This window comes from Takifugu rubripes, chromosome 7 (genome assembly GCF_901000725.2).
Source record: "Takifugu rubripes chromosome 7, fTakRub1.2, whole genome shotgun sequence".
NCBI classification, from domain to species: domain Eukaryota; kingdom Metazoa; phylum Chordata; class Actinopteri; order Tetraodontiformes; family Tetraodontidae; genus Takifugu; species Takifugu rubripes.
In genome coordinates, this window is record NC_042291.1 from 13,159,194 (window position 1) to 13,186,640 (window position 27,447).

The 27,447-nt window shown below is 45.9% G+C and overlaps 3 protein-coding genes across 14 annotated transcripts; 2 read left to right on the top strand and 1 right to left on the bottom strand.

Moving 5' to 3' along the window:
- The first annotated feature begins 16 nt into the window (after positions 1–16).
- osbpl3b (oxysterol binding protein-like 3b) lies at positions 17–16,376 on the top strand. Of its 4 annotated transcripts, none has more exons than XM_029838975.1 (24): positions 17–311; positions 409–520; positions 5,835–5,986; positions 6,962–7,078; positions 7,655–7,708; positions 7,937–8,050; positions 8,138–8,296; positions 8,377–8,500; positions 8,792–8,895; positions 9,139–9,231; positions 9,303–9,447; positions 10,085–10,215; positions 10,696–10,797; positions 11,607–11,744; positions 12,225–12,318; positions 12,398–12,639; positions 13,019–13,156; positions 13,238–13,301; positions 13,390–13,468; positions 13,553–13,697; positions 14,531–14,675; positions 14,755–14,881; positions 15,428–15,550; positions 15,641–16,376. In XM_029838975.1, the coding sequence occupies exons 1-24, from the start codon at positions 243–245 to the stop codon at positions 15,735–15,737; spliced, it is 2,868 nt and encodes a 955-aa protein (XP_029694835.1). In that variant the 5' UTR covers positions 17–242; the 3' UTR covers positions 15,738–16,376. The 4 variants fall into 4 exon arrangements, with proteins under 4 accessions (XP_029694835.1, XP_029694836.1, XP_011604028.1 ...); XM_029838976.1 differs by having other exon boundaries at positions 11,607–11,738; XM_011605726.2 differs by having other exon boundaries at positions 454–520.
- Positions 16,377–17,119: 743 nt separating this feature from the next.
- Positions 17,120–19,868, top strand: gsdmeb (gasdermin Eb). 2 transcript variants are annotated; one of them, XM_011605785.2, is made up of 10 exons: positions 17,120–17,246; positions 17,445–17,656; positions 17,724–17,922; positions 18,083–18,257; positions 18,338–18,458; positions 18,533–18,640; positions 18,730–18,857; positions 18,953–19,115; positions 19,263–19,336; positions 19,442–19,868. In XM_011605785.2, the coding sequence occupies exons 2-10, from the start codon at positions 17,452–17,454 to the stop codon at positions 19,649–19,651; spliced, it is 1,383 nt and encodes a 460-aa protein (XP_011604087.2). In that variant the 5' UTR covers positions 17,120–17,246; positions 17,445–17,451; the 3' UTR covers positions 19,652–19,868. The 2 variants fall into 2 exon arrangements, with proteins under 2 accessions (XP_011604087.2, XP_029694848.1); XM_029838988.1 differs by having other exon boundaries at positions 17,449–17,656.
- Positions 19,869–20,140: 272 nt separating this feature from the next.
- pals2a (protein associated with LIN7 2, MAGUK p55 family member a) lies at positions 20,141–26,806 on the bottom strand. Of its 8 annotated transcripts, none has more exons than XM_011605721.2 (15): positions 25,931–26,196; positions 25,715–25,801; positions 25,351–25,410; positions 24,860–24,971; positions 24,509–24,627; positions 24,070–24,222; positions 23,448–23,597; positions 23,020–23,247; positions 22,271–22,402; positions 22,087–22,189; positions 21,929–21,997; positions 21,687–21,848; positions 21,411–21,613; positions 21,211–21,339; positions 20,141–21,134 (listed from the first exon to the last, which is right to left on the bottom strand). In XM_011605721.2, exons 4-15 carry the CDS (start codon positions 24,888–24,890, stop codon positions 20,958–20,960), a joined length of 1,656 nt encoding a protein of 551 aa, XP_011604023.1. In that variant the 5' UTR covers positions 24,891–24,971; positions 25,351–25,410; positions 25,715–25,801; positions 25,931–26,196; the 3' UTR covers positions 20,141–20,957. The 8 variants fall into 8 exon arrangements, with proteins under 8 accessions (XP_011604023.1, XP_029694845.1, XP_003966149.1 ...); XM_029838985.1 differs by having other exon boundaries at positions 25,927–26,196; XM_003966100.3 differs by lacking the exons at positions 25,715–25,801; positions 25,931–26,196 and adding an exon at positions 26,652–26,806 and having other exon boundaries at positions 24,527–24,627.
- Positions 26,807–27,447: the final 641 nt, after the last annotated feature.

Here is a 27,447-nt window from a genome sequence, read left to right on the forward strand (position 1 = left end):
GTCCGTCACTTCGGGTCCCCCCTCTCCTCCTCCCTCTCCTCCTTCTCGTCCTCCTCTTAGACACAGACTGACGTTATCTGCGCCGAGGGTGCGCACGTGTGCGTCTTTACGCGCGGCTTTCGTCTTTTTGTACATTTCCAGAAGCGCCAGCGACACCGATGGGTGGCATGATGGAGGCTCCATCCGAGTGCTACGGTGAAGCGGAACGCTCGCACCGTCCGTGGGAGGCTGCTGGCTTCTAGATGGATGTCTTCTTTGCTCTGAGCTCCATTAAAAGACCTCCTGACTGGAGATTAGTTCAAAATATCAAGGTAAGTGTTTCCTTTTCTTGTTTTTTTTGTCTCGCTCAAAATAATGCAATACTTTTTTCAACTGTTGCTGTCACATTTCTTGCCCAAATCTTGTAAGCCAAACGAGACACTTATCGACAAGTTACCTTCTGCACGCCAACAGTCTCCGTTGGTCTCCATGGCAACTCCAGTCCGTCTTCCCGTGACAAGTACCAACAAGTTAAATGCCCGTAAGTCTGCATCACCCTATAGATCCAACCAAGACGTGTTTAAAGTGGGAATAATGTGTAGCTGTTGTTGTTCAGTAGATGAGATCATGAGGATGATGAAGATGTTGGCAAGATGGTGTCGTTGGTTGTGGTGTGTGTGTGTGTGTGTGTGTGTGTGTGTGTGTGTGTGTGTGTGTGTGTGTGTGTGCAGGAAACGAGAAGCGCCATTCTTCAAGAGTCAGGATTTACTTTTACCTTCTTCACTCTGGTGTTCCTGTTGTGGTTCCCTCATTGAGGAACATGAATGAATGAATGAGGTCATGAGGGCTGCAGTTATAAGTAATACCCTCCAGCACCGATCTTCACTTCTATCTGCACTAAATAACACAGAAATTAGATTATCGACGCTTCAGCCGCCCTGAGTGTGCCAAGGATGTGGCAGCAGGTGTTTCCTCTTTTACTGGACCCTTTTTTCCCTTTTCATGTGTCTTCTATAGGTGGATTCAATTTCAGGCTTTCGTAAGTAATGATGGAGAAGTTCGGATCCTTTTTTTTACCCAAAGATTAGCTGCTGCCTCTTTGGTACATCTAAAGACAGAACAGACAGTCCGGCTGACGTTCAGTAGAAATGGTTTTAACCATGACGGGAGTTCCCTCCACAAGTGACGGCATGTTATCGCTGGAGCGCCCTCGTCTCGGTCATCCTTCATTTATTATTCATAATCCTCACAATCTTAAAGGATGGAAGCCCCCTCTCGCTTAAATAATGTAGAGCTCATAGTTTGAAAATGGAATCCTCATTCAGCGTTACATCATTGAAAAGTTTCTGCTTTTGAATGTGATATTTAATATCTATAAAAGTTTGATGATTTTGTTGACTTCGTTGAGGAGGCAGTGGAGTAACGGGTGTCTGCGGCTGATTTTCCGGGTTATTTTTTAACGTTTGATTTGCAAATTAAACTTCAGCAGTGGCAAATCTGGGCCTGAAAATCCGTGTGTGTTCGTGTGTGTGTGTGTGTGTGTGTGTGTGTGTGTGTGTGTGTGTGTGTGTGTGTGTGTGTGTGTTCACCAAAAAACACAACAGCGACCGGAGCACATACAAAGAGTTTAGGCACGAGGCAAAGACCTTTCCCAGAAGAGTTTATTTCTGCTCACTATAGGGAAACACGCGACGCCATGTCTAAATGCATCTGCTTGAACAACTTGGAGCTTGCTTGTGCTGTTGTAGATGTCCCCCCCCCCCCCCCCCCCCCCCCCAACAGCCACGTCAGCTCTTAAGCCATCTAACGACAGCCCTCCCAGTGTTGTGCACATTAGGTTGACTCTAAAGAGTGAATTGGATCATCGATGCGCAGGTTCTACTGTTGCATCCTAATCAGAGCAGCAGAACAGCCATTAATCTTTCATTTGGAAGAAGCAGAGGCTGAATCCCATCACTCCCAGAGACCAGATTGAGAGCTCTCTCCCCAAACTCTAGGATGTTTAGGACCCCCCCCCCCCCTTTATTCTTCGGTGAGTATCCAGCTCATCTGTGACTCAACTCTGCAGCTTAATGAGCCAAATGAACTAGTGTTGAGTTATGAGGCTGTCAGACTCACCCCCTGCAGGGGGGAGGGACGCGGGAGGTTAAGAGAGGACGATCGGGGGCGTAGGAGGGCGGTGAGGATGTGGCTGATTAACAGGATGCATTGTGGTGTGATGAGAGCTTGTCATGTGTTAGGCAATACATGAAGAAAAACAGGTCCCACGCAGCAGGTTAGGGAGGCGAGCTCCATCCGTCTCTGCATAATCCTTATTCCATGCTTGGAAATGAGTTCCGTGTTGGGCCAAACTCCTTTTTTCTGTTCTTTATTTTAACCTAAAAGTTGAACTAGAGAAAACTGGGAGATGAGGAATTTTTGAAGGAGCCTTGGAGGAGCCTTGGCGACCTCTAAACGCCATGAATTAAGCTGATTAGAAGCGAGCGCCGCCATCTGTGCACCCCTGTCAGAGAAGGCGCGGCCACAGACGGAGCCTTGCAAACATGCCTGATGCAGAGATGTGTGCTGAATAATAGATATCCAGCCGGGAGGAGGCCACTTTCATCTCAGTGCTCGGAGGTAAACGGCCTGCTACATGCTACTGTAAGGACCTGCGGTGCCGCTCCAGGGATATTTAAACTAGGAAAGCCTTTAAGACCCCTTGGATGCCCTGAATCTGCAGACGGATGTAAGGAGATGGGCCTCGGTGTGCCCTACTTCCGTTTATGCTCCTCAAGACTTTCAAGGAAAGATTTAAGCTGGAAAGTGATTAACTAAAGTGACCTCCACCCAGGACCAACTAGAACCTCCTGACCTCATTTTTTACACTTACTTGACACTTAATTTATTTAAGTATTGTAATTTACTCCACCAAGCACTGGTCGTCTGCAGATAAACGATGTAAAATGTAATAATTTAAACCGTCCACAGGCCTAAACAGTAAAACCATCAACACCTGAATTAAAACCCAGCCACATAATTTATTCTTTTGTGCTTTCAAAAAGTGTTTTATTATTTGGCGCCTACTTATAATTACTGCTGCTTTACTGAGTAATCTTTACTATCTTCGATCGGATCAGGGTGGTTCGGTGTTCTCTGTCGGAGCGAGACATCAGTGTAACATCCGCTGCACCAGTAATTATCTAGACCTTCAATCATCCCAGTATATGAGAGATTCACGCTGCCATCAGATATTGCTGCCGCTCCTCTGTCCTCCAGTCAGTTTTAGACATATCAACCCTAAAATCTTGACGTGTGTGTGTGTGTGTGTGTGTGTGTGTGTGTGTGTGTGTGTGTGTGTGAGAGAGAGAGAGAGACACATGATTGAAAACCTCTTTGCAGCATCTTCCATATCTGAATCATCAACATCTATTTTTTTTATTGATTGTGACCTTCACCGATCATCCATAGCATTGAAACCATCTCTCTAATGTTCTGTTGTTGCTCTTTACACATGGAACTGAATCTATTTGGACTCTCCTTGGGCCGAAAGGTATTTTTAAAAGCCACTCAAATAAAGCTGCAGCCTTTCCTAGAAGGGCTGCAAGTGTTTGCTATTTGCTAAGATGGCAGCTTGTCAGAGTATATTTTTAATAGTCAAAGTTGGGCTTTGCAATAAATAAGCAAATAAAAAGAGCAATGTAGTTCAAGGAACCTCCAACATTTTAATTATCCTCAATGGTTGGTAAAAGTATCCTTTCTAAATGTATTTAAAATGACTTAATTTTCCCTTGGAGCTGATTCCTTCAGTATCTTCACGTTATTGTTCCCCCTCGCCATCACCGAACTGCAGCTATGCTGCCTCTGATCAGCGGGAGAGTCTTTTACAGGCAGCTCCGGCTTCAAATTAGCAGCCATTTCTGTAAACATTAGTCTCCGCTTTGCTGAGAGTCGCACGGTGGCGGCGGGACCGTGAGACGGTGATTCTGGTGAGTCACGTCCTTAATGATGCCTGAAAGCCTGCTGGGCTTTGCATCCTTTTGGCAGCCTCTCGACTCGGACGGACGGAGGAACATCTGCAACATGGACAAATGTAATACAGGGCTTTCAGCTTCTGCCAATTATATTAGTGCAGCTTAAAAGGAAATGAAGCCATCTGTAACTTCCACAAAGCCCAATGCCAACTTCTCAGCTGAAGATTTAGAGCTTTATTATATTTTTTAAAAAAGGGACCTGAACCTATATGTAGCAGCACTGAAATAACCCCAAAACACGTTTAAAAATAGGATCAATAGAAACTCTGGAGTTTAAAAGATCAAAGAAGCTTTGATCTTTGATCATTCAAGGACTGAAAGGTCAAAGAGAGACAAGCGCTTTAATAACTTTAACACCTGCCCTCTGTATTATTATTATTATAATACATTAAGCATTAGCATTAGTTATAAATTAACTTCAGTCAGCAACAACAGAAATAAATACAAAATACAACAAGCTTAGCCATTAAAATCAAAAGACTCTTAATTCTGTCAGGAAACAGAAGTGCACCGTGCAGATCCTAGGAACCACGTGCAGTGCAGTTAGTAACTGTGGTAAGAAGACATGAACTGCATCATCCACAACTGAGAGCAAGTCAACAGAGGGAGGATGTTGGTTCTAGAGCGCTTACTGGGAAAGTGTCTGCTTCCATGACACCTGGCAGATATCATTTCTAATATGTACATGAAAATGTGCTTCCAGTAAGAGGAAGTAGTGCCAGAGGGCCAGCAGTGACGTCAGCAAATGCTCACCTGCTGGTTTCAGACATTTCTCATATTCGCGGTGGGGTGCTGTTCTGTTAGCGTCTGCTTTCTCCTCTGGATCATAAAAAAACATTCCCATGACGACCCACAGCCTTGCAGCACAGACTCGGAAGTCTAATATCCTTTATCGGGACCACTTAGAGCGGTGCTTCATTACCCTGTGTGAGAAAGTTAATTAAAGGAGTGGCGACGCCTGATAGTGCTGTGTCACCTCCATTTAAGCGATGTATCACAGGAGAGGTTGTCCTGAAGGATGTCAGATGATGAGATCAGTGGGGAGTGGATGACTAAAACAGGAGAGGAGAGGATGGTTAGATGCTCATCAGAGTTCGAAAGATTCTAAAATGAATGCCTTGCAGCGTAAGGTGTACCACGTTCTTCTTAATGGTGTTATTTCAAGTAGAGAAAATACAACCGTTAACTTGGTGCCGCAGACTCCCATATCCGACTGCCAGCTGCTGCTTTTGTTAAACAGAACCACTTATGTTCACACTGAGTCTACATCTTTACACATGCACTCCCCGTTTAGCGTTGAGCCCTACGGCCACTGCACCAGAACACCAGCTGTGCACTGCTTTGTCAGTTACAGATCACTCTGCACCTAATGACATCGGCCCCAACCATCACTAGTAGAGCTGAGGTGTTACTCATGATGTTTGATTTTATTTTACAGGTTCTAATGTTGTGTGTGATGTCATATAGTCTGGTCCAACCAGAAAAATGAAAACTTTGGCCCTCATTTGGCCCAGGAGTCTGAAAATATTATTGATTAATAACAAGTAAACATGTTTCTCCTTTAGATGCACGTTCCTCTGACAATCGATCAGTTAGATGCTGAGGAGTAATGTATTATTCAAACCTCAGGTCTCTCCATTTGCTATATCTCTTCCAGATATGTCACATTTGCTGATGTTGTGAACTCTGCGTCTCTCACTACGTCGCATATTCAGCTGCACGATGGGGGGGGGGGGGGGCGCTAATGACTCTGAATAGGCTAATGCATTTTTTAGTGAGATCCGACTAAAAGGCTTTTAAATGGCGTGCTTCTTAAATTGCCTCTTCCCGCTCTCTTTTTAGCTGAGGAACGGTCTTATTGCTACAGCCATAACTTGCATCAGGAAGACTACGGCAAGATGGTTACAGAGGAGTTCACTTCATTCATATCCCAGATGTTTTCATCCTTGTCGCGAAGCAACAGCAGCTCCTCATCTTTACATGACATCGAAAAGGTAACAGTGTGTGTGTGTGTGTGCGTGATGGGAGGAGCTTGACCTCGCCACTCATCATCTCCATGTACAGTTTGCTGCCGCCTTGTGCATTCTGTTATTCAGGTTCAGGGGTACAGTCAAAGAAGGGCTTACTAACGCTGATTGGAAACCCCAACTTGGGTGCTTTTGGGTTATTGTCCTATAATTTGTTTTAAAATTTGTTTAAAAAAAATACCCGAGTATTTAAACACGCAGACTCTCTGCCTTTCTCTCGTTCATCTGAAGAACATGTTTTGTTGGTAGTTTTCACAATAGAAATACCGGTACTTTACTCCATTATCGGAATAGTCACATTCAAAAAGTGGAATTCCGTTTACGAAAATCGAAAAAGAAATGTGGATTTGCTCTAAAATATTACACTATATTTTGATTTCTATAGCATCATTAAAAAATGAAAGCTGGCCATTAGTCGGCCACGCCTTCGACTGTTAATTAAAATTTGCCGGTAGATGCTTAGTAGATGTTATTAGTAGATTATGGCTTCATTTTTAATAAATACTGTACGGTTGCTCTTTACATACTCAGACTTGCTGACAGCACACGCTGTTCACAGTTACGTCACCGTATTTTCTCCCTGAAGGTGTCATGACCTTGCGGAAGAGCATTCGGGTAATTTAGTGACGGCTGAATCACGGCTTGAACGTGCCCAGGGACCACACCCCCCTCATCACCCAGTGCCCTTCAGAAACGGGGGTGGTCACTGTAGACACGCTCGGCTTGCTTAACGAATGCTGTTTAGTCACGTTCTGGAACAGCTGAACAGTAAAAACATCTCTGATCTAGACGCATTTCATCTCAGGAAAGGCATCAGTTATTCTGGTTTTGTGATATAAATAAAAAGCAGAAGAAAAAAATCCTCTGAACCTTATGGTTTACCAGCATGGTGAATTCAATGTGTATGTGTCACGCTGTTGTTTTGGTGTAATTCGTCCACAGGACAGCTGGGAGATCGTGCGGGGCCTGCGCGAAGGTGTCGATCATGTCCCGGAACCTCCGAAATACAAAGGCGAGATACTGAAGAAGAGAAGGTGGCCACTGAAGGGATATAATACGGTACGTGCTAACACCCGCGGGGTCCTTAAAAAGGCCCACTCGGTCCACGGGGGGAGAGCTGGACGTCAGTTCCGACAAAGCGTTCTGCTGACACGCGCCGTTCGTCTCTTAACCTAATTGAATGTGCTTGTTCGGTAGATCACCCAGTGACGAGTCACGTGAGCCCTGGGTCAAGGCTCAGCCTGAAAGCTTTCACTGAGATGATGTTGCCTCGGTGATGCCGTCTTCACGCGCAGACGTGCATTAGCTGATGGCCTGTTGCTTAATAGAGCTGCATACATTTAGTATTGATTTAAAGCCTGAGCGTTTCTGGCCTTTTTTGCTTTCAACGCGCTTATTCGGGTGATGTACAGTAAGAGCTGAATCACTTTCACCCAGAGGAGGAGGAGGAGAAGGAGGAGAAGGAGAAGCAACAACAGACACAAGACCAGGATATGTTTTTCTCAGGGACTCTAACATCATGCTTAATCAGAATCTCACAAGCACACAGCCATGACCTCAGACTGGCTGTCAGGCATGTTGCATATAGAGGAATTTCTAGACACAGACACTGAATGCACACTCTTCCCCCTCCAGAGATACTTCTCCCTGGACAAGGGCATTCTCAAGTACAGCAAGTGCCTCGCTGATGTGAGTATCAAAGGGATTGCAGAGGGCACCCTAATGTTTGTGTTGGCTGTATTCCCCAGAAACATCCATCTTGGCGCTGAAGGCCCCCGTTCCCTCACAACCTCGCTGTCAGTGACACCAATCTGCTGTGACTTTTGCTGAAGTCGACATTGTTGTTGCTGTTGTTGAAACACAGAAATGCCTCGTTTAGCATCAAACGTGTTCCTCTCGGTGCTTGTCGTCCTCCAGTTGGAGAAAGGGAAGCTCAGAGGCAGCATTGATGTGGGTCTCTCGGTCATGGCCATCAAGAAAAAATCAATGCGCATTGACCTCGACACAGAAGACAACATCTATCACTTGAAGGTAAAGGACAAGAGCACAAAAAGGAACGGGTTATTCAGATTAGCCACGGAATGCTAACATTAAAGTGCATGTGTCTGTGTCCTTCAGCTTAAAGAACAGGACCTGTTTGATAATTGGGTGTCCAAGTTGCGTCACCACCGGCTCTATCGGCAGAAGGAGATTGCCGCGTATGAGGAGGTCGTCTGCTATCCTTTCCATTGGCGCCCCAACCCTCCTAGCGTGCCTGACAACGCCCCCATCAAGAAGGTATAGACAAACACTTCAAGGTGCACTCATGGATACTGTTTTCTTATTTTATATGCGACATATGTCGTTTGCCGTTGCAGTGCATGTCTATACGGAGACAGTCCACCGTGCACACTACTGCAGCTTCCCCTCTAACCTGTAGCAGCCAGGGTAAGGTAGCAGCCTGGCTCCACTCCTCCGAGGACATGGACAGGTGCTCCAAAGGTGAGAGCTTAGAGCTGCCCCATGATTTACAGTTGTCCTGAGACTCGGCTCTCTGTGACATCCTAATGTATTACTCCTAATTATACTAATACCTGTCTGACAGGTTTGTCAGTTGGTTGTAAAGTGAAACCATATAAAATGATGATTTAGAGACTCGCAGGATTAATTGGTTTCTGTATTTTTTTTTGTAGTATGAAGTCATTGGTAATTAAAAGAAGCTGTAATTCAGCTGTGAGATTCATCTGGTTTTCTCTCTCCTGCTTTTTTACTGCATAATCTTTAAATGAACAGATATATCTGTATGTGAGGACTACCTACTGGAGCTCAGTCACCTCCAACAGAATATGGAAGCCCTCCATCGGACCTACTCTGCTCCATCCATCCAAACGCTGCAGGTCTGCACTATTTGTGATTTGTGTAGCTCTCGTGCACAGAGCAGATCTAACTAAATAAGACCACCACCAAATGTGACAGCGTTATGACAAACTGCCTCTCCGGGTTCCTCTTTTGTCATTTTTTTTTCTCTGCTCTATTTTAGTCATCCTTAAATCTTTGTGTGCTAAATATAGACTGTCCTCACAGCCATAAAGCATTTCCCTTGATTGATTTGTTTTTTTTTTCATAAAATAACTCTCAAGGTATCTGCATACGAGAGCCCGAAGAAAGAGAAGAGGCTTCTAAAGAAATGGCCTGTTAAGCACAACAACAAAGACGTCAAAACAACGCTGCAGGTGTGTGGGGAGACCACAGGTACGCACAAAACTCTTTGGGTCTGTGTTTGACTCCTGCGGCTCTGTGGCAGGTACCCAGCTGCATGCCTCGTCTCCATGCCTCCAACCCCAACCTCTCCACCACGCTCTGCAACGACAAGAACGAGGGCGAGTCCCTGCCTTGTGGCCTTGACGTGACCAAGCTGCAGGAGGACTTCTGTCGAGTGGCCTCGAACTGTGAGCCACGTTTGAGTGAACCGGACTCACTGAGCCTGTTTACTTGAGCATAAAAATCCAATCATTATCTGATTAACAGATTATGGAAGTGATCGTGTAAACCAAATAATGTGACATGCTTTATCAGATAATAGCAGTTATCAGATTATGAGAAAGCGGATCAACACGCCCAGATTTCTCCCCCTGACTTCGGTGTCTTTGAGCACCTCTTAATCTGATTGATTTCATTCTTTTACATCTGCGCCTGTTTAAAAAGCGTAGAAAAATACAAGTGTCACCTTTCTTGTTTGCATTTTTCAGAAATATGTGGTTTCTATATGACATATGCAAGATATTTTGTGCCACGCAGCTCTGCGTAATGTGGCCGCTCTTTGATTCTGAGTTAATTTGATTCAACAGGATAATGCACGCTCCATTGTATGACCACCGAGGGCCTGTAATGATCTTAATCTGATAAACAAATGAGTACTCTTACCATTGGTAATGTTCACTTTCAAGCACCAATGCACGCAATTGTGGTACAACACAAGATTCTGTGGCGAGCAGAGTAATGGGAGCTAATAGATGTTTCACATATCTGCCATTATTATCTGCCAGATTTGCATTGAAATTAAAATAGAGCGCTTCTTTCTGTCAGTACACAGTACCATGAAATCAGCCCTGAGCTCCATGACGTCAGAGAGAGAGCGGTTAAAACAATATCTGGACAACGACACGAGCTCCCCTACATCGCAACAGGTTGTTGGCTTGAAGAACGCGTTGGCGGCGGTGGGTGAAAACACACTAACTCAGACACTTTCACGCAGGAAGCTGCCGGACATATGTCAGGGTTTTCATTTTGCATCAGATTTTCACTCCTCTCCGATGCCATTTCCTCCCACGCCACGTACCCGCGGTGACACATCGGCGAGCCTGGCGCAGGGATGCCTGGCTGCTCTCATCCCTGCCTACCTGTTTCCTTTACAATCATGCGCTTGTTTCTGTGCTATCAATTGAAAAGCTTCATTGTCCTGTAGCTTCTTCCCTTAAATGCTGATAGTCAGTGTTCACCAACACAGCTCCTCCACAGGCACTAATGTATGAATAATATGCTTATTTTAATATACTTTTCAGCTCTAAGCTCTGGTTTCTTGTCCTTGTGTGATCACGCAGATGTTAACTTTCCACATATAGAAATTGGGGATGTGACTCCATTCATATTTTGAATCGGTGCATTAAACTCTCATTAAACCGGTTGTTGTTTTTCAGGCTGTAGCTGAGAATTCTGAGCTGAAAGAGCGACTGCGCAAGATTCACTCTGAGTCTCAGATCGTTGAGGACGTTGTAGTAAACGTCTCCCCTCATGTGCAGGTGGGTACTCCACTTCCTCCTTCGCCCTGATGACTGTGATTATTACCATCATTCATTTTATTTTCATCCTGCCCCACCTATAATTTGCCACAGGATAACTGGGCAGTCTTTTACTCTAACTCAGATTCTCTCAGCTAGCTTTCCTCTCACCGACTCATCAGTAGCTGTGACTAAAGACACGTTATTTGCCCCGAGCACGTGTCAGACACAGACGCTTCACCACGTTATCATCTATAAATGTTTGCGTGAGCTCATTTGCCTCAGCGACTGACCTGGTCTGCTTATTAGCAACATTAAAATCTCATTGATTTAATAATCCCTCTGGAATTATCTTTAGGATAATTAACAAGGCAAAGACAAATGTGCTCACGTTACGATTAGTTCCATGAGAAACGCTGCATCTGTGTAATTAAGTTTCTCAGGTTTGGTAGGTGTGAGTGTGTGTATCTTTACTGTAAATGCTACATAGTGAGGACCAGAATACAAAATTTCACTAGCAAAGTGAGGACATTTTGTCTTGTCACACTGTTACAGGGCTCTTAGTGGGTTTCTAAATTGACTTGGTTGCTAAATTGATGTTAAACGTGGTTTAAGGTCAGGGTCAGGGTTAAGGTTAGAGATTTGTGATTAGGATAAGAGGTGGAGGACTGCCCCATGTGAGTCCATAAAAAGACAGTAGACCAAGTGTGTATTATTATAGAGCTACACACTCTATTATTAAGAGATAATAAATGAATTATAACTCGTGCAAATCCATTTTTCCTCCCTCCAGGCTGTTTTATTAAACCTTTAAATGTCATCTCTCCCAGAAACAGGACGCCACAGCTGATACCCATGACCTCGTCCAACAAGTGTCCTGTGAGAGCAGAGCGTCCGTCGCGGAGTCCCTGTATGAGTTCTTTGACGCTCAGGAGTTCCTATTGTCTACCAGTTCTTCTGAGGTGGATGTGAGAGAACACTAACACCAGCAATAGTGGCGTTTCCCACCCTCACAGGGAGGCAGCTCCATTAGGTTCCAGGCCCATTGTTCAGAACCACCTAATGGATCCATTGTAATGATGCGAAGAGTGATTTTTAATGGGCCATGACTTTTTGCTGCAGTTACTGTTCAGTAAGAGCATCTTTAGGATGAAATGGAAAGTAGATTAATTAATTAATTGTCAGTAATGGGATATTTGCTCTGTCTGCTAACGATGTTAAATGTTTCAATAGCCTCTGAATCCTGATGCCGGTGTGAGGAAATTGCGCCATATTTACTTAATTAAGTCAACCTAAAAATACGTCAAGTCCATATTTGAGACCGTTCATTTCCGACACATTAGATCTTTTTATGACGGGGTGTTGAAAGTGACCTTCTGAGACGTTTCTGCGGGTAGAATTAAGTTTTATGTCTTATCTGGGCTACAGTTTTTGTTTGGATTCTTCAGGTATCGGAAGACGAGTCCTGCAATAGCGACGTTAGTGACAACATCACCACGGATAATCTGAATAACGCGAAGGACGCCGACCAACAAAATTCAAGTAAAAAGAGACTCTATGGGGGGTTTGGTTTACACATTACAATGTATGCATTAAACACCTTTCCATCTCATGCCTCCAGGCTCCGTGGAAGAGGGGAGTCTTGTCCCTGTGCATAGATCCTGTCTTCCTTCCCCCAGCCCCCAAATCAACATCAGCCTGTGGGACATCCTCAGGAACAACATCGGCAAAGAGCTCTCCAAAGTGAAGATGCCCGTCCAGTTCAATGAGCCGCTTAACACCCTGCAGAGGATGTGTGAGGAGCTGGAGTACTGCGAGCTGCTGGAAAAGGCCGCTGACACGCCCGACCCGTACCAGCGTATGGTGAGGTGGCTTCTTGCTCAGGGCAAAAAGAAACCTTTGTGCTGCTTTTACCTCTGTCTGTCAGTGGGATGACTGTAATATTCCCAGAGAGAGGTGGCAATAACCAGCAGCAAATGAGGGGAGACGTGGTTGTAAACACCACTAACGTGTAAGCAGACTCTACCATTGGCCTTGGATGACGCAGTGATTTTTGCTCTTCCATTTAATATGGACACATTTTGAAAACATTCATCTTAAAGTGGTGTAGGATAGACGTATAAATGACCAATGTGTTTTGGCCCGGGAAAACGACGGTAGAAATACTGAGAATATCAGAAATGCTTAAATCATATCCTTGTGCCTCAAACCTTGATTGTCGTTACACCCTCTGTTTGGTTAGGTATACATTGCCACATTTGTGGTGTCGATCTACACTTTCAGCTATTACAGAATCGGAGGAAAGCCTTTCAACCCCGTTCTAGGAGAGACGTATGAATGTGACAGGCCTGATAAAGGCTTTAAGTTTGTGGCAGAGCAGGTACGTAGACTTCATCAATCACGGTCACATGATCATCCAGAGGACACGTAAAGCATCACTCAATCAATCCTCTGACCACAGGTCAGCCACCACCCACCAATCTCTGCTTGTCATGCAGAGGCTAAAGACTACGTCTTCTGGCAAGGTGATTAAATATACAAATTGACAAAGATGTGTTGGAATGGATGGATATGAAAGGGTTAAATGATCTTCTTTCATGGTATCTTTTGCAGACCTGAGGTGTAAGAACAAGTTCTGGGGGAAATCAATGGAGATTTTTCCTATAGGCACCACTAATGTGCATTTGCCAAAGTGAGTCTTCTGCCTCTGCGACTGGGGTGATTGTGACAAAATAAATGTGCACCCATGTCTCACATTTCCAATCTCTGCTTTTAGATTTGGAGACCACTATGAATGGAAAAATGTGACATCCTGCATCCACAACCTTCTCAGCGGACCGTGCTGGATCGAGCACTACGGAGAGATCAACATCAAAAACAACAACAGTGACATCTGTCAGTGCAAGATCACTTTTATTAAGGTATGACATTAGCCTGTATACGCACCACATGCTACACTTCCACTGCAGTAGAGCTAATTAAGCTGCTGATCATCAGTTACCATCTTATTGTCCTCCATTCTGTCCCCGCTTACCCCGATCCCCGCATTCATAACTGTTGTAGCGTCTCCTTCTCTCAGCCCGGTGGGCTCAGAGGGGCAGACCTGAGTCCTGCAGCCGTTCTGTCAGGGCTGAGGTCACAGCCCTGTCAGCCTTCCATTGGCTCTATAGGCAACAGATCTACTCTCAACTCATATCAGAGCTGTCACAGCCAACCCAACAGACAAGTTAGATTCAATAGAGCAGCCAGTGAAGCTCCAGTTACTAAAGACAGGTCTGCTGGTCACATACACGCAGGACAATATAGTAAAGAGTTGCATAAACTCAGCATATGTTTGGAACATTCACCACGCAGCTGCAAGTGACATATATGGTACATGTGTCAGCCCCAGCTACATCAAATACTGCCACATTAGTTATTAGTCTATAAACCTTTTTTGCAGCGATATCTGCAATGTCAGGTATGGAAGACTCCTTTAAGAGAGGAGCAGGTTAATTGGTTTAGTGTTTTGAAGGATACCCCCCCACGCCCGTGCCACCTCCCCTCAAGCTGTGGAGGATATCTAGTCGAGACATGTCAGGAGTCATCATGTTTCCTCCCAGCTTATTAAATTCTCCAGAAGGGCAACAGAAGCTCATGGCTCAGGGCTGCACAGCAGCAGCAACATCTGCTGACTGTATGAGGACACAGGGTGATGAGCAGCCCCACCCAACACCCCCCCCGGCACTCAATGGTTGTCTTCTACATTTCACAGTCGAAATACTGGAATCCACGCGTGAATGAGGTGGAAGCAGTTATCACTGATCGTAAAGGAAAAGTCATCCACAAGCTCTTCGGAAAGTGGAACGAGGCCATTTACTGCGGCGAGCCACCATTGGCCACATGTGTCTGGAAAGCCAGTACGATGGGTTTCTTCATTAATGCACCAATAATATCATTGTGAAGCATAGTGAAGGGGATTTTCTCTCTGCCGTCCAGATACAATGCCAGTGGATTATGAGCATCATTACGGTTTTTCCAAGTTTGCCATTGAGCTGAACGAGCTGGAGCCGTCCCTTAAAGCTCTGCTGCCACCCACAGACACCCGGCTGCGTTTGGACCAAAGGTAGGACAAAATATTAAAGGGGGAATTTGATGGCTTCATTTGGAAGGCCTGAATTTCTAATCTGTCCAGCTTTATTCTTGACCTTAGCAACATATACTTAACATCCTGTTGTGGTGGTCAGGTGACAGTCATGTGACTGTTCCAGGGCTTTAATAACATGTGCTATATTTCACTTAACCTGTTCTGACCATATTTCTGGATTAAATCATCAGACCTTATAAAATAAAAGGCAAAATTTTTTTACAAAGCAGTAACAGTAATGGCTTTTTTTTTTTAAAGAATGCGTTTAACACCAAGGTTTAATGTATCATATATGCAAGAACACAAATTATGATTTTAAAAAGAATGGTTTTAAAGGGAAAAGACAGCAGAAATGTGTTTTTTTTTTTAGTCCACTTGGTTTTATGTAAGCCCATAATTTTCCCTTCAGGCGAAACGGGTCTCAATGTCTTTTTTGAACGACTCGACGCTTGAAAATGTCTGAGGATCTAAAGTGGATTGATGATGATTGTTTGCATAATGAATGAGCCCACATGTCGCTTGCAGACTGCTGGAGGAGGGAAACGTGGAGGCTGCAGCGGAGCAGAAAAAGAGGATAGAAGAGCTGCAGAGGGAGCGGCGGAAAGAGCTGGAAGAGAAAAACCTCACACACCAACCAAAGTTCTTCAGGCAAGTGCAAGAGATTCACCGGATCCTCAGATATGGTGAGTTCAACAGCAGCCCATTGACTGCAGTCTTGCTTTTTTCCTGCGTCCACAGAAAGACCAGTGACGATACCTGGGTGAGCAACAACACATACTGGGAGCTGAGGAAGGACCCTGGCTTCTCCCAGTTAGACTTCCCTAAACTGTGGTGACACGCTGCCCTATTTGGAGCTGCATTCTGATCCAGGCCAGTTCTGGTGACATCTGTATTGGACCCAGTTGAGTAAAGGAAATGGACATACTTTCAATCCTGTTTATTGCACTTTTGCCTTAACAACAATCACTTCTGAAGGTTGTAGAAACCTGTCGATGCTGAGATTCTGAGAATGAGAATGTTGATATGTTTTGGTGTATTTTGCCTTCGGTTTCACCTGACAAACAGTTACCTGTCATCATTGACTGTACATCGGTGTCAAATGCAGTCACCTACTGGTCAGTTTAACTGGTCTTCAACATTCTCTACTTGACATGAAACTTGACATGTCATCGATTCTGTTTAAGTTCATATGTATTCAGCACTTGCCCGATGCCTTACTCACTGCTGTTTCCGGTAGTTGATTCTTTCTATTCTATTTTAATTCATGTTTTCTATTTTGTAACGTAGACAAAATTAGACTCCCCCCCCTTAAACCGTGCACTGCCTTTTCCTTTGTGCGAATGTCTTTCTTTTATTATGGCTACATGAATGACTGTGCAACTAAGAGCAGCAGCAAATATCAAACCAAAACCTTTTTTTCACTCTGTCCATTATCCTCAAGCTCTCTGGGATTCAAATAAAACCTGTGATGCTTCCTTTTTGTCTGTTTTCATGACTCTCCATATCACCATGTTGTTTATTAACTCATGTATGTAGCTAAGAAGAATCTTTGTTTATATGGTACATGTTACTTATTTCACAACTTTTTTCAGAGACATGATAAATATATGGGACCAGGGTTAAAGGTCACCAGTTTATGGTTTGCAGTGAGGTGCAAGCTAATCATTTTACGGGTTGCCCTTGGAAGAAGAAACATGATTTGCAGCTCAGGTTTTACTATGGTCTATGAAAATTCCTTTTGAACATTTACTTTTAAAAGAATACATCTCTATATTGCAGGACCAGCAGATCAATAACAACACATCATGTTGAAATCACAGACATTCCATCGCGAAATGAATGAGTGGATGGAATAATGAATTTATAAGTTTGTGATGGCTCCCTTAGGGAAATTTTACAAATTCCAGCAGCACATTAGAAAGAACAGCACACAAGAAATGTCCTGAGTGTTACAGCAGATTCAGTTAATATTCTGTATAGGGAAATTGTAAGATAATTTTTTTAAGCATTTTCATCATTGTTTTGCATTAAGAAATGTAACTAATATAGTTATGGAATGACTATAGATATAAGCAATACATAGTTATATTACGCATAGTACACACGACTAGAAATAGAGGATTTTCTTTATTATTTTTAGTAATATTATTTAATTTTAGTAATATTATTGGGCTTTGACCATTGACACCGTTGACGCTTCCGGTTGTGGGCGTGGCCTGTCAGCGTCTTTCATCGTCTTTTGTCCGCAGCTGAAGGAGTGTCAGTGTACACGGACAGTGTCAGAACACTCCTGCAAAGGTTTCAGACAAGGAAACCCGGTCCAGATCTTAACGATAGGAAGGGGGTAAGCGGTCGATCATATCTCTACTAGTTTCACTTTTTTACATTGAGGAGTTCCAGGCTGCGCTTCCAGATTTAGGATTACTGTTAGCATGTAGCTGTTTTTTTCTTCTTCTCATGCTCACAGTTAAATAAAGGTACACTGTAGATGGATACATCATTTATTTTTATTTTTTAATTTTGACAACCTGGATGCGTCAAGCCAGGACATGTTCGCCGCAGCTACCCGGAACTTTGTGGAGGAGGTGGAGGTCGGAGGGTCGCTGATCCCGGTGTCCAGCCCGAACGACACCATCTCCGTGCTGACAGTCGTGGTGGAGCGCAAACGCCTCTGGTTCTGGCAGAAGCCAAAATACACTCCCACTGATTTCAAGCTCAACGATATATTAACAGGAGAGCCGCCTATAAAGCCAGGTACACATCTGTGGCGACAGTGGACGCGTCGATGAAAGTGAAATTAATAATCTGTGCCTGTCAACAGGAATAGCAGAGATAGACTTCCTCAAATACACCGGAACGTATGGTGAGAACATAGAGGGAAATGTGGGTGCAAACTTCAGCCCCTTACAGTCCAGTGTGACCCTGGAGGGCAAAGATTCGTCCAAGCTCCACATGTCCTTTGGAAGTCTGAAGAAAGAAGAAGTGGACATGCAGGAGCTGCTGCGAGACTGCAAAGGCCGGTTAGTGATGAGTTAGCTCAAACATGGGGGAAAAACAACCCTGCATCGCCTGATATCCAGCGTACAACCTGTTAAGTTGAAAAAGAGGCTTTTTTTTTTCTTTCATTTTTCCCTCATAATTCATTGCATATACTGAACATATTTAAACCCTTTGTCTCAGGCTCCTGGATATGTCCCACTGTCTGATCCTTCAGACAAAGGACAAGCCAAGACGGACCTTTGGGATTGTGAAGGAGCGTATTGTGACCACTCAGCCTTGTTCCGTCATAGAGGAGGTCCAGCAGGGAGGACAGTGTGGAGGAGGACTGAGCCTCTGTGGACTCGCCAAACCGAAGGTGTCCTATCAGAATCTGTTACCCTGCCACATGTTGACTATTTTCTTTCAAAGTCCTTGTCAAACTGCACCGATCTGCAGGTTTTCCTGAAGGACAACGCATACTTAATGAAGGACAGCAACGTTACCATGGAGATTCCCGTCCAAACTACCATCGCCTTCGCCGTCACCGAGCTCGAGATCCGACACGACGGACATTTCGGTGAGAACTTTGAGATCAGTGGTTTATTTCAACAAGAACCCTTCGTCCCGTCTGATGCGCTGCGGCGTCCACAGAGCTGTGCCTGATGTCAGACGTTAAGGGAGGTTTTGAAGTGGACGGCCCCCCCCGGACAACAGCGGCGGGTGTCACAGGAGCTCCAGCAAATACCCACCTCAGACAAGGTGAAGTGCTGTTTAGCACTTTCCGGCCCGACGTTTGCCCCATTCTCATGATGTCACCTATTTATTAACCTGTTTTCCTCTTTGGGTAGAAATGGCGATGCTCAGTAAACATTTCCACCTGCTCTCCGCTCTGCCGCTCAGCACAAGGTCCTCTCTACTCCAGCAACTCTCGGAGGTCCTGGGGGAGCCAGGCGCTGTCAGCCCTCTGCACAGGGCGGTGAGCGGCGCCGAGAGGTCACGTCCCTGAATGATGGTGGCAGTAGTCACCATCAATGCAGCAAACTTAAATGGTTGCTCTTTCCCCTGTTTCAGCTGGACCAGGCGTGTCCGGATGAGAGGGCGTCTCTGGGGCACGTTACAGCCGCGGAGTCTCAGGAACAGAACTCGATTTTGGAGCTCTTGGAGCAGACGGCCCAGGCGGACCAGCTGGCCCCGACGCTCACAGCTCTTTACCTCACTGTCAGCGCCATGGATGGTAAGAAAACTTTGATGACTGTTGAAAATTGCGGTTTTAACCTTGTAGGCAGGGATTGCTTGGAATGACACCCATGTGGTCAACTTCATCTGCCAGGAGATGCCTGAAAACCCCTGTAAATTTAACATCTGCTTTTCCTGCCCTCAGAGATGACGGAGGAATGTCTCGCTCTGCTGAAGACGTGCTGCAGCCCGGAAGCGTTGCGCACCCTGGAACTCTGTGTAAGTAATGACCGAATGAACAAGGCGCCTAGAACGGCGCGTTCCTGCCTTTATTTCCTTAAATCACGCACCGTGGGTATGTAGTGGTTAACGCTCCCGTTCCAGGTGCGGCGTGTGTTGGGGGAGGGGGAGGGGCCTCCCAGCGGTGGGGCCGGAGATGTTTACGAGAGAGCCGAGCGTCTGTTTGCCTCCTCGGGTATGTCTCTGAGGAGGGGGGAAGGCGGCGTGCTGAGGGCGGAGGTCGGGCAGCAGCCGAGGCACCTTCCTCTCGTGACGTGCATCGCCATCAGAGGTCTCGCCTCACTGGCTCAGTGACTGAAGAGAAGATGCCAGAAGCAGTTGTCACTGTGCAGGAGTGAAGTAATAGAGGAATCACAGTCATGGTGCCTTCACCACTGCCATGTTTTGGTGCTTTATACATTTCACTGTTTTTGTTTTTCATGTTTCATGTTTTTCAACTTTTGTAATTTTACTCACTTTCTATGAAACAAGTCAAATAAAAGGTGGTTGGAGAATTTTGATTTTATGCCATCATTCTGTCTTGTGGAAGTGTTTCTTTGTTTTGGCTGTGCTGTTGGGGGTGGGGGCAGTCCTGGGTGGGTTGCCAGCATTTGTGGGTTTGGCACCTTGGAAGTGCTCTGACTTCCATGTTTTGTCTGTTCTGGGGCTTGAACCAGGAACCCAGTGCTTCATAGCCCAGTGTCCCAACACACTGAGCTACAACCACCACCCACCTTACTACATTTCTCATTTAATAAATCTGGTAAAACATTTAAAAACTTTAAAAAAAATTGGCATCAACCATTAGAAAACAAATTGTTTATTGAAAACACCCGGTTTCTGAAATAATGTAAAATATATATTTTTAGGTCCATCTGAACCTTCTTTAAAACGGTTATGTTTCTAGTAATGTCACATCAAAAGGGATTCGTTTGTTTTTTGTTCTTCCAAAGAAACACAGCACCGTATAGACAGGCCCAGCAGACAGATGAGACAGATAATGTGCTTAATGAAACGAGACATCCTCGGTTAATTCTAGTCATTTTTCCTTCTGTACAGAGACTGGCATTCTGGCATAGTTCCAGTTAATATGGTAAAGGCTTAACTACAGTCCTAAGGAGGGAAAAGCTCTCAAACGTGACATTCTATATGAATGAGATTCTAGTTGCTATAGTGATGACATGAGATGAACAACTGGCATCTGCACTGTAAACCGTGACACTGAGGTATTGTTCTTTTCCATGAGTAAGCCCTCGTTTCTGAAGAATAAATACTGTACCCTAAAAATTAAACATGACAAAAGCCGCGTCTGCTTTTAAAACACGCCCACGCCCGGGCCGTACTTTCCTTCAAATCCACATGAACAGAGTATTAAAAACTAAGTTGTTTTTGCCAATAAATAAGTACACTTCCTGTGTGTTGCGAGTTGCATAGTGTGCTAGAAAGAAATCTGACAGTTCAGATCAAGGTGACGCAGTTTTCGTGCAAGACCCAAATTCACACAGGGTTGACGTCCGACGGTTTGGAGGGGTGGAGGTACGGCACCGAATCCTCCTTCCCTTTGGATGTCTGCTTTTGATCCGAGGCCACTGGGCTCCTCTGTCCGTTTGAAGGTAGAGCGTCAGTAGACCCAGCTGACGGGGACCCACTGCGGCTCCGTGAGCAATTGTTCCACGGCCTCCTGCAGCTTGTCGAAGGCCTTGTCCAGGTTGTCATTGACAATAGTCAGGTCGAAGTAGTGGCTGTAGGCCCTGCGGATCCTGGCGCTCTCGTCCACAGTCTTCTTCAGGTCATTTTCCTATGGAGAGGAAGGACATTTTGAGCATTACCGAGACCCAACAGACCCGAGCGGCGAAAGGTTAATAGCGCCATACCGTGAGGAGCTTGGTTGTGAGCCCGGCGTCTACCACGGCTTTGTGCATAGCTCTTAGAGTGTCCAGCTCAGGAGCAGCGATAAACACCACAAATGGCATAAACTCAGCAGTCTTCAACACCTTCAGGGCCTGAGGAGGACACACACCGTGAAGAGCAAAAGATCAGAAGGAATTCCACAGCGTGAGCGTTTCCATCAGACCTGAGGGTTGACGTCCAGGATGCAGGTGCGGCCAGCATCCACCACCTCGTGGATGGAGTCCATCTTGGTGCCGTAAAGGTTGCCGTCGTACTCTCCATGCTCCAAGTACCGGCCCTCCTTGATATCCTTTTCCATCTCTTCCCGCGTAACAAAGCAGTAGTTCTGACCGTCCCGCTCCTCTTCCCTCGGCCGGCGAGACGTGACTGGGGAGGGAACGTGAGAAACCCGTCAGTTTGTTAACAGTAATGACGCGGGCCTGCCGTGGTGTGAACTTACATGGTACCGTGGTTCCGTATCGCAGTGGGTTCATGAAAATAAGTCTGTTCTTCAAGCTTCTCCTACCGACCCCCTGAGCCCCAATCAGAACCAGCGTTTTCCTCTGAAACGGTGGCATTTTGGCCACCTCTTCGTAGATCTGCAGCTCGTAACGGTCAAATTCTGTTCAGGTGATGCGAAAGATTGATGAGGAACGTGTCTTCATTTGGATTCTTAAAGCTAAATAAAGAAAAGACACAAACCTGCATTTTTTGAAGTCAGGTACATCATTTTCTTCCTTTTCTTCATAGTTTTGGTTCCACAAAGAATCCCTGTATTTAATAAACATGGTTACCACGTGGGGGCGCTATAGGGATGAGTGTACCTAACGAGGAGCGTGGACCAACAAACGTGCACTGACCTGCACCAGAATTATCCCAGTCTCTTCTCACAAAAGCCTTCCTCTTCTCCTCCAAGAACTGACTGGGGATAAGACCAGTGGTTCCGCCGATGACTTTGCGTGCCTGTGCAAAAGCCAAAACAGTTGTCAGGAAACAGCGGATCCATTTTTCCCCAAACTGCACCGACAACGTGCACCTCCTCACCTGCCACCAGTTGGAGTCCTCCTTGTTCACTACTTGGAGGATGTCCCCCTTGGAAAAGGCCAGTCCCGCCTCTTTACAGGGAATCAAGTTGTCTGTGTTTGGATTATAGTTGAAGTGTGACTTCAGATAGGCCTGAAAAATCAAAACAAGATATCAGAACGTGCACCGATGAACATCTCATCTATTATCAGATCCAACACTGGACTGACAACCGCAGGACAAAAAGTTGCACTTTCACAACGCTTGCAGAACAGTAGAAGTTCCTGTTTTACGGGATGTTTCTCTTATGCAACGCTCACATTTCCCCTCATTTCCTGTCCCGACACCACGAGCCAGTAAAAGATTGACAGTTGCGTTTTAGAAAGTTGCCGAATTTGAGTGTGTGAGCGGTTCAGCTTTGAATCCAGCTCCAGGACGTGTGACGGGCAGAGGACTGGGCGGAGGAGTGCGACCATCTGAAGCTCTCTGGACCAAAGGTCAGCATCTGACATACATGCTGCTCCGCGTCAGCTGCGGCGCCAGCGCGCTACTGTAAGGAGGAGCGTGGGGGATGCTCCGGTCAACAGAGGGCTGCGTGTTCCAGATCGTGTGTGGGGTGTTATTAATAGACCCCATCCCGGCTCCATTTTCAAAAGCCTGGCATTCTGGGCTCACGCAGGTCAGGCGGCGAAAATACCGTCTCATTCCTCCTCCTGCGGATCAGAGCCGCCCCACGGGTGTTTGAGAGCCCCCCCCCCCCCCCCACTCACCTGTGGAGGCGCCGGGGCGTCCCTGTAGCTGGGCAGCACCTTCAGCGTGATGCTGCCGCTGCAGTCCCTCAGCAGCTCCTGGAGGTGGTGGGGGTCGCTCCCGACCTCGCGGCCGTTCACTTCGCGGATGATGTCGCCGACGTGCAGCATGCCCTGCCGGTCGATGGAGCTGCCGTGCAGGATCCGCGTGATCACCATTTCTCCCCTCTCCGTGCGGAACGTCACCCCCTGAAAGAGGGCAAATGTCACTGTCATCACGCGGGGGGAGGGGGGGGGGGCTCCATGTGACGGAGATGACCCGTCTCTGCTGACAGGACCGAACAAACCCGAGTTGAGTTAATAAAAGTGAGGCGCTCTGTCATAAAGACGACCAATAAAGTGGCGCCGAGCACTTCGTCACGTTGTAAACAGACGTGTTGCCAACATACCAGAGGCTCCCCCGCCCTCTTCTGGATGCCAATCATCCTGATGGCGTCGGCGGGCATGAGCGCAGTCGTCGCCGGGGCGTCGCTGTTCACCGCGGGCAGCGGACTTTCATAACACTTCGCAGCCACGAGGTCGTGAGCCTCTATCAGCGCCTGACGGCAAAAAGGAGAGAAAGTGTCACAGCTGGAAAGGATCAACGACATGAACGAAGGCGACGCCGCATTACCCACAATTCCTCATCAAAGGGTGCATTTCTGATATCCAGAGAAGCTAAATCTGCCAGCGCCCCGTTTCCAATAGCCACGGAATCCAATCAGCACATGGAAGGTTTCCTGACACAGTATTTCTCCAGTGCAACCTCCCCCAACATAACTTTAGACAGCTATTGGAGCAGGGGAGCACAACCCGCCCCGAGCTGCAGCGTGGGCGTGCGCGTGTGCGCGTGCGCGAGGGAGCAGGGCTGCCTGACCTCCCGTGCTCTCCGTCTTCCAGAGGCGATCAGCCACAAACCCCTTTGACATGCACTCCCACGAACGGATCATCAAGAAAGTCAGCCTGACCGTCCTGCAGGCCGCTCGGAACCCTTGAAGTCAGGATGAAATCGAAAGAGAGCTTCAGAATGACCTTAAAGTGAGGCTCTTGGAGGATCCCGGCGAGCTCGGCAGCTGCGGTGTCTTTTCCCGACAGGTTGTTGAGGGAATCCAAGACCTCGGTCACCAGCTGGACGTTGTTGTTGCGCACCGCTTGTAGCTTTACCTCCTCCAGACGCTCGTGGGCCTACAGACGGGAACATTGATAGTGTCAGAAGTGGCGTAACGTTTTCCTATAGAAACTAGAACCTCAATCTCAACCGGCTTCCCTTATTTTAAATATTTCTTTATGTCGTCCTGACGGCATCTAATATCATTTTATCATTTTTAAGGCATCACATGCTGCAAAATCGTGACGGTCATGACCCTGACTTTCTCGCGGAGACGTTTGTTCCGTCTCTGTGGTTTAACCAGAGCTCCGTGACTAAATAACTGGACTGGACGGTTGTGGAATACTGTGAGCAGGATCGTGCCTTAGCAAGAGAACGTACGACAGGGCTCTCAATGATGCCTCTGAGGAAGATCAGGTCGATGTCTTTGGCCTCGGTGCCCGATGGCAATTCCTTCAGGTTGTCCAACACCTGCTGCATGGCTTTAATAAAGAAAAAATAAGTCAGGGATTTACAGAGGAAATCATGTTTATCAGGAAGTTCAACAGAGGAGACGACAGCGGAAATGAATCAGGTACCTGTCGACAATTAAAGCATTTATGAAGTGAGAATAACAGGTGAAAGCTGAACAATAAAGATTTTGATAAGGATAACACACACCGTCACAAACACTGAACCCCCCCACGTGCAGCGCACGGGCTCATTAGGGCTCACCTGTGCCCGGCGTTGCATTGGCCACCATCATGTTTAATACGGCTTCAGATGAGGACGGCGAGAGTCTCCCAGGAGGACAGGAGGACAGGACAACCCTGAAAACGGCTCTTTCCTGCGAGAACAGACAAAAAAGAGACGTAAAAACGAAAGCTTGGTGCACGTGTGAGCACTGGGGCCCACTGAGCAACAAAGAGGACCTTTGAGGGACAAAACATGAGTCTCCCATTCTTCTGCCAGAGGCTGTGCCAGCCGTGCACACACACAAGCACGCAAACACTCCTGTGGACCTCTGTGCAAACATGATCTCCAAACATGCTGGAAGAACGGCCCTCCGGGAGCTTTCGCGGCTTCATTAGGTGGACAAACAGAAGCACCGGCTCAATCGTTTGATTGCATGTAACCTGCTACGAGTGTAAACTGGCACCTGTTACAAACGGATGCAAATCTGAACACAATTTGTTCCAAACAGCAAGAACAAAGGAGACGCTCACCAACTCTGGTCAAATCATGGGTGCACGCAGAGCCCCGGGTTTTCTACGCTCGTCTGAACTCTGCACGGGACAAAACAAAAGAGTTGGGGTTAAAATAGATACTCTGGTCTGGTGACAGGCATCAAATGTAACTTAAAGAGCTGAAAGCTTCATGTTAAACACACTCATTTGGGTGGAAATGAACAAATGTTGCAACACTGAAATCTTATAGTGAGGCAACCTCGGGAGAGGAAGACCGAGTTCATGTTTGCAAGCTGCAATGCATCAATAACAGGTTTGCAATGTTTGGAATTAAAATGACTTTTTTCTAGTTATAAAAAGGAGCCTCTTTAGCAAGACACATTGACATTAAAACAAAACTCACTGTACTCTTTGTTGGCACCATCAAGCTCCCAAACAGGAGGAAAAGATCCGCGTCACGTCCTTTAAAACGCGTTTGATTATTTGAAACCTGAAATTAAGGTGCGGGATTCTGAGCCTTTGTGTGCATGTGTTATAAAGACTTCTCTTTATCCTCTTGCATGTCAACTTTCCAAAAGATCGGGTGTGTTTTTTAAAATAAGGTAACACTTTTACCGACCACAGGACAGCTGCACCCCAGAGATTTACCAAACGATCCCGGGAAGAGGCGCCGCGCCGCGGTGTAGATTAGCAAGAGAACCCCAGAAACTGGTTCTCTTTGCACGGAAGAACACCAAACGATCACGAAGTGAAGTTAAATCAATATCAGACTCCACAAATGTCAGAAACACGCTGCCTGCTGATGTCAAGCCACACGCGCACTGGACACGTGACACGACCGAATGTGAAGTAACTGTTCAGGACACAAGTCAATACAAGCTAATTAATACGACTAAACGTTAAATATGACCGCCGGATGATGATGGGTTACCGTGTGGATTAGGTTGCGGAATAGCTGGATACTTCCAAGTCCTTTTAAATGTTAATTCCGCCCGTATCCGTCCCATTCAAAGTTTCGTGCTAATAGCTAATTTGTGTATCACGCAGACTAGCTAGCATGGCTAATGTTACCAGCAAACATAGCATGTTCTAACACATTATGTCTCTCACGTCTGACCTTGCCTTTGCCATAAACTAACGCAATAAACCAAGTGGTTTTCCGAGCCGACACCACCTGTAAAAAGTCCCTTTCATTCGCCCCACCTTCGGTAAGTCAGTAGTTAGCATCAAATAAACGGACTCGCGTTAGCGAACATTAGCTGTACGAGTGCTTGTAATCAAGAAAGTGGAGGCTCCGATTGCGATCATTTTTATTATGAAATGAATGAATGACCTCCTACCCGATCGCTCGGTATCATCCAGTCAGGCTTCCATTCTTCATCTCATTTTAGTGTCCTAGATTGCGGAACACTTACGCAATAGTAACTTGTTCGTTCATCTCTGGTGAAGCTGCGCCCCTTCCCTCAGCCCCCACCCGACACCCACAGCCTCTGTTCTACTCAAAGCCACAACCAACGTGTTTATTCTGCACACACCTTCCCAATAAATGGTAAAAATCTCTTTTAGCGACACCCAAAACACCCTCGAGAAACGCATCAAATAGCATCTATGTTTGCACAGCATCTGCAAGTCTATGATTTTCCAGTCAGCTCCTATCTGGCTGCTGCAAATACTCATGAATATTAATGCAGGTAAATATTCTGTATTTAGTTATAGGAAAAAACAAAAGTTTTCAAACGGAGATAGAAGGAGAACCAGATAAGAAAATAAGCAGATCAGTCTTGTCAGTATTGTAATTCTCTGTTTTCTCGTTACCAAGTACTCTACAGGCGAAAATTAGAATTAGCCAAACATGCTTAGGTTTGAATTTACAAATACTCACCTCAGGACAAAACATGCTACACATATTTCAGCCCATCAAATACATTCCGGTGAAACTATTTCTCCACGAGCAAGAACGATAGAACAATGATCCATTCATCAAATATTGTTTGGAGGGTTTTTTTTCCCTTTAAAAAAAAAGAAATCCAGATCTTCTAGGATTCACAGAGATCCAGCAGCCTGAGCAGAGTTTACCATTCTAGTTAAGGCATTTTCTTTTGATGCATCCAGGTCACTTAACAGGATTAAACTGCT

Bases quoted from the DNA above. Each gene is read 5' to 3' on its own strand.
- pals2a (XM_011605719.2), bottom strand. From the start codon at position 24,890: ATGATGGTGGCCAATGCAACGCCGGGCACAG. The intron at 23,248-23,447 runs GTATGTTGGCAA...GCCCTCTTTCAG, and splicing joins AGAGGGCGGGGGAGCCTCTG to GGGGTGACGTTCCGCACGGA. The intron at 21,135-21,210 runs GTATGGCGCTAT...TCCTCTCCATAG, and splicing joins TCACAACCAAGCTCCTCACG to GAAAATGACCTGAAGAAGAC.
- osbpl3b (XM_029838975.1), top strand. From the start codon at position 243: ATGGATGTCTTCTTTGCTCTGAGCTCCATTAAAAGACCTCCTGACTGG. The intron at 312-408 runs GTAAGTGTTTCC...AAATCTTGTAAG, and splicing joins GATTAGTTCAAAATATCAAG to CCAAACGAGACACTTATCGA. The intron at 13,698-14,530 runs GTATGACATTAG...TACATTTCACAG, and splicing joins GCAAGATCACTTTTATTAAG to TCGAAATACTGGAATCCACG.
- gsdmeb (XM_011605785.2), top strand. From the start codon at position 17,452: ATGTTCGCCGCAGCTACCCGGAACTTTGTGGAGGAGGTGGAGGTCGGA. The intron at 18,258-18,337 runs GTGTCCTATCAG...ACCGATCTGCAG, and splicing joins GTGGACTCGCCAAACCGAAG to GTTTTCCTGAAGGACAACGC. The intron at 18,459-18,532 runs GTGAGAACTTTG...CGGCGTCCACAG, and splicing joins CCGACACGACGGACATTTCG to AGCTGTGCCTGATGTCAGAC.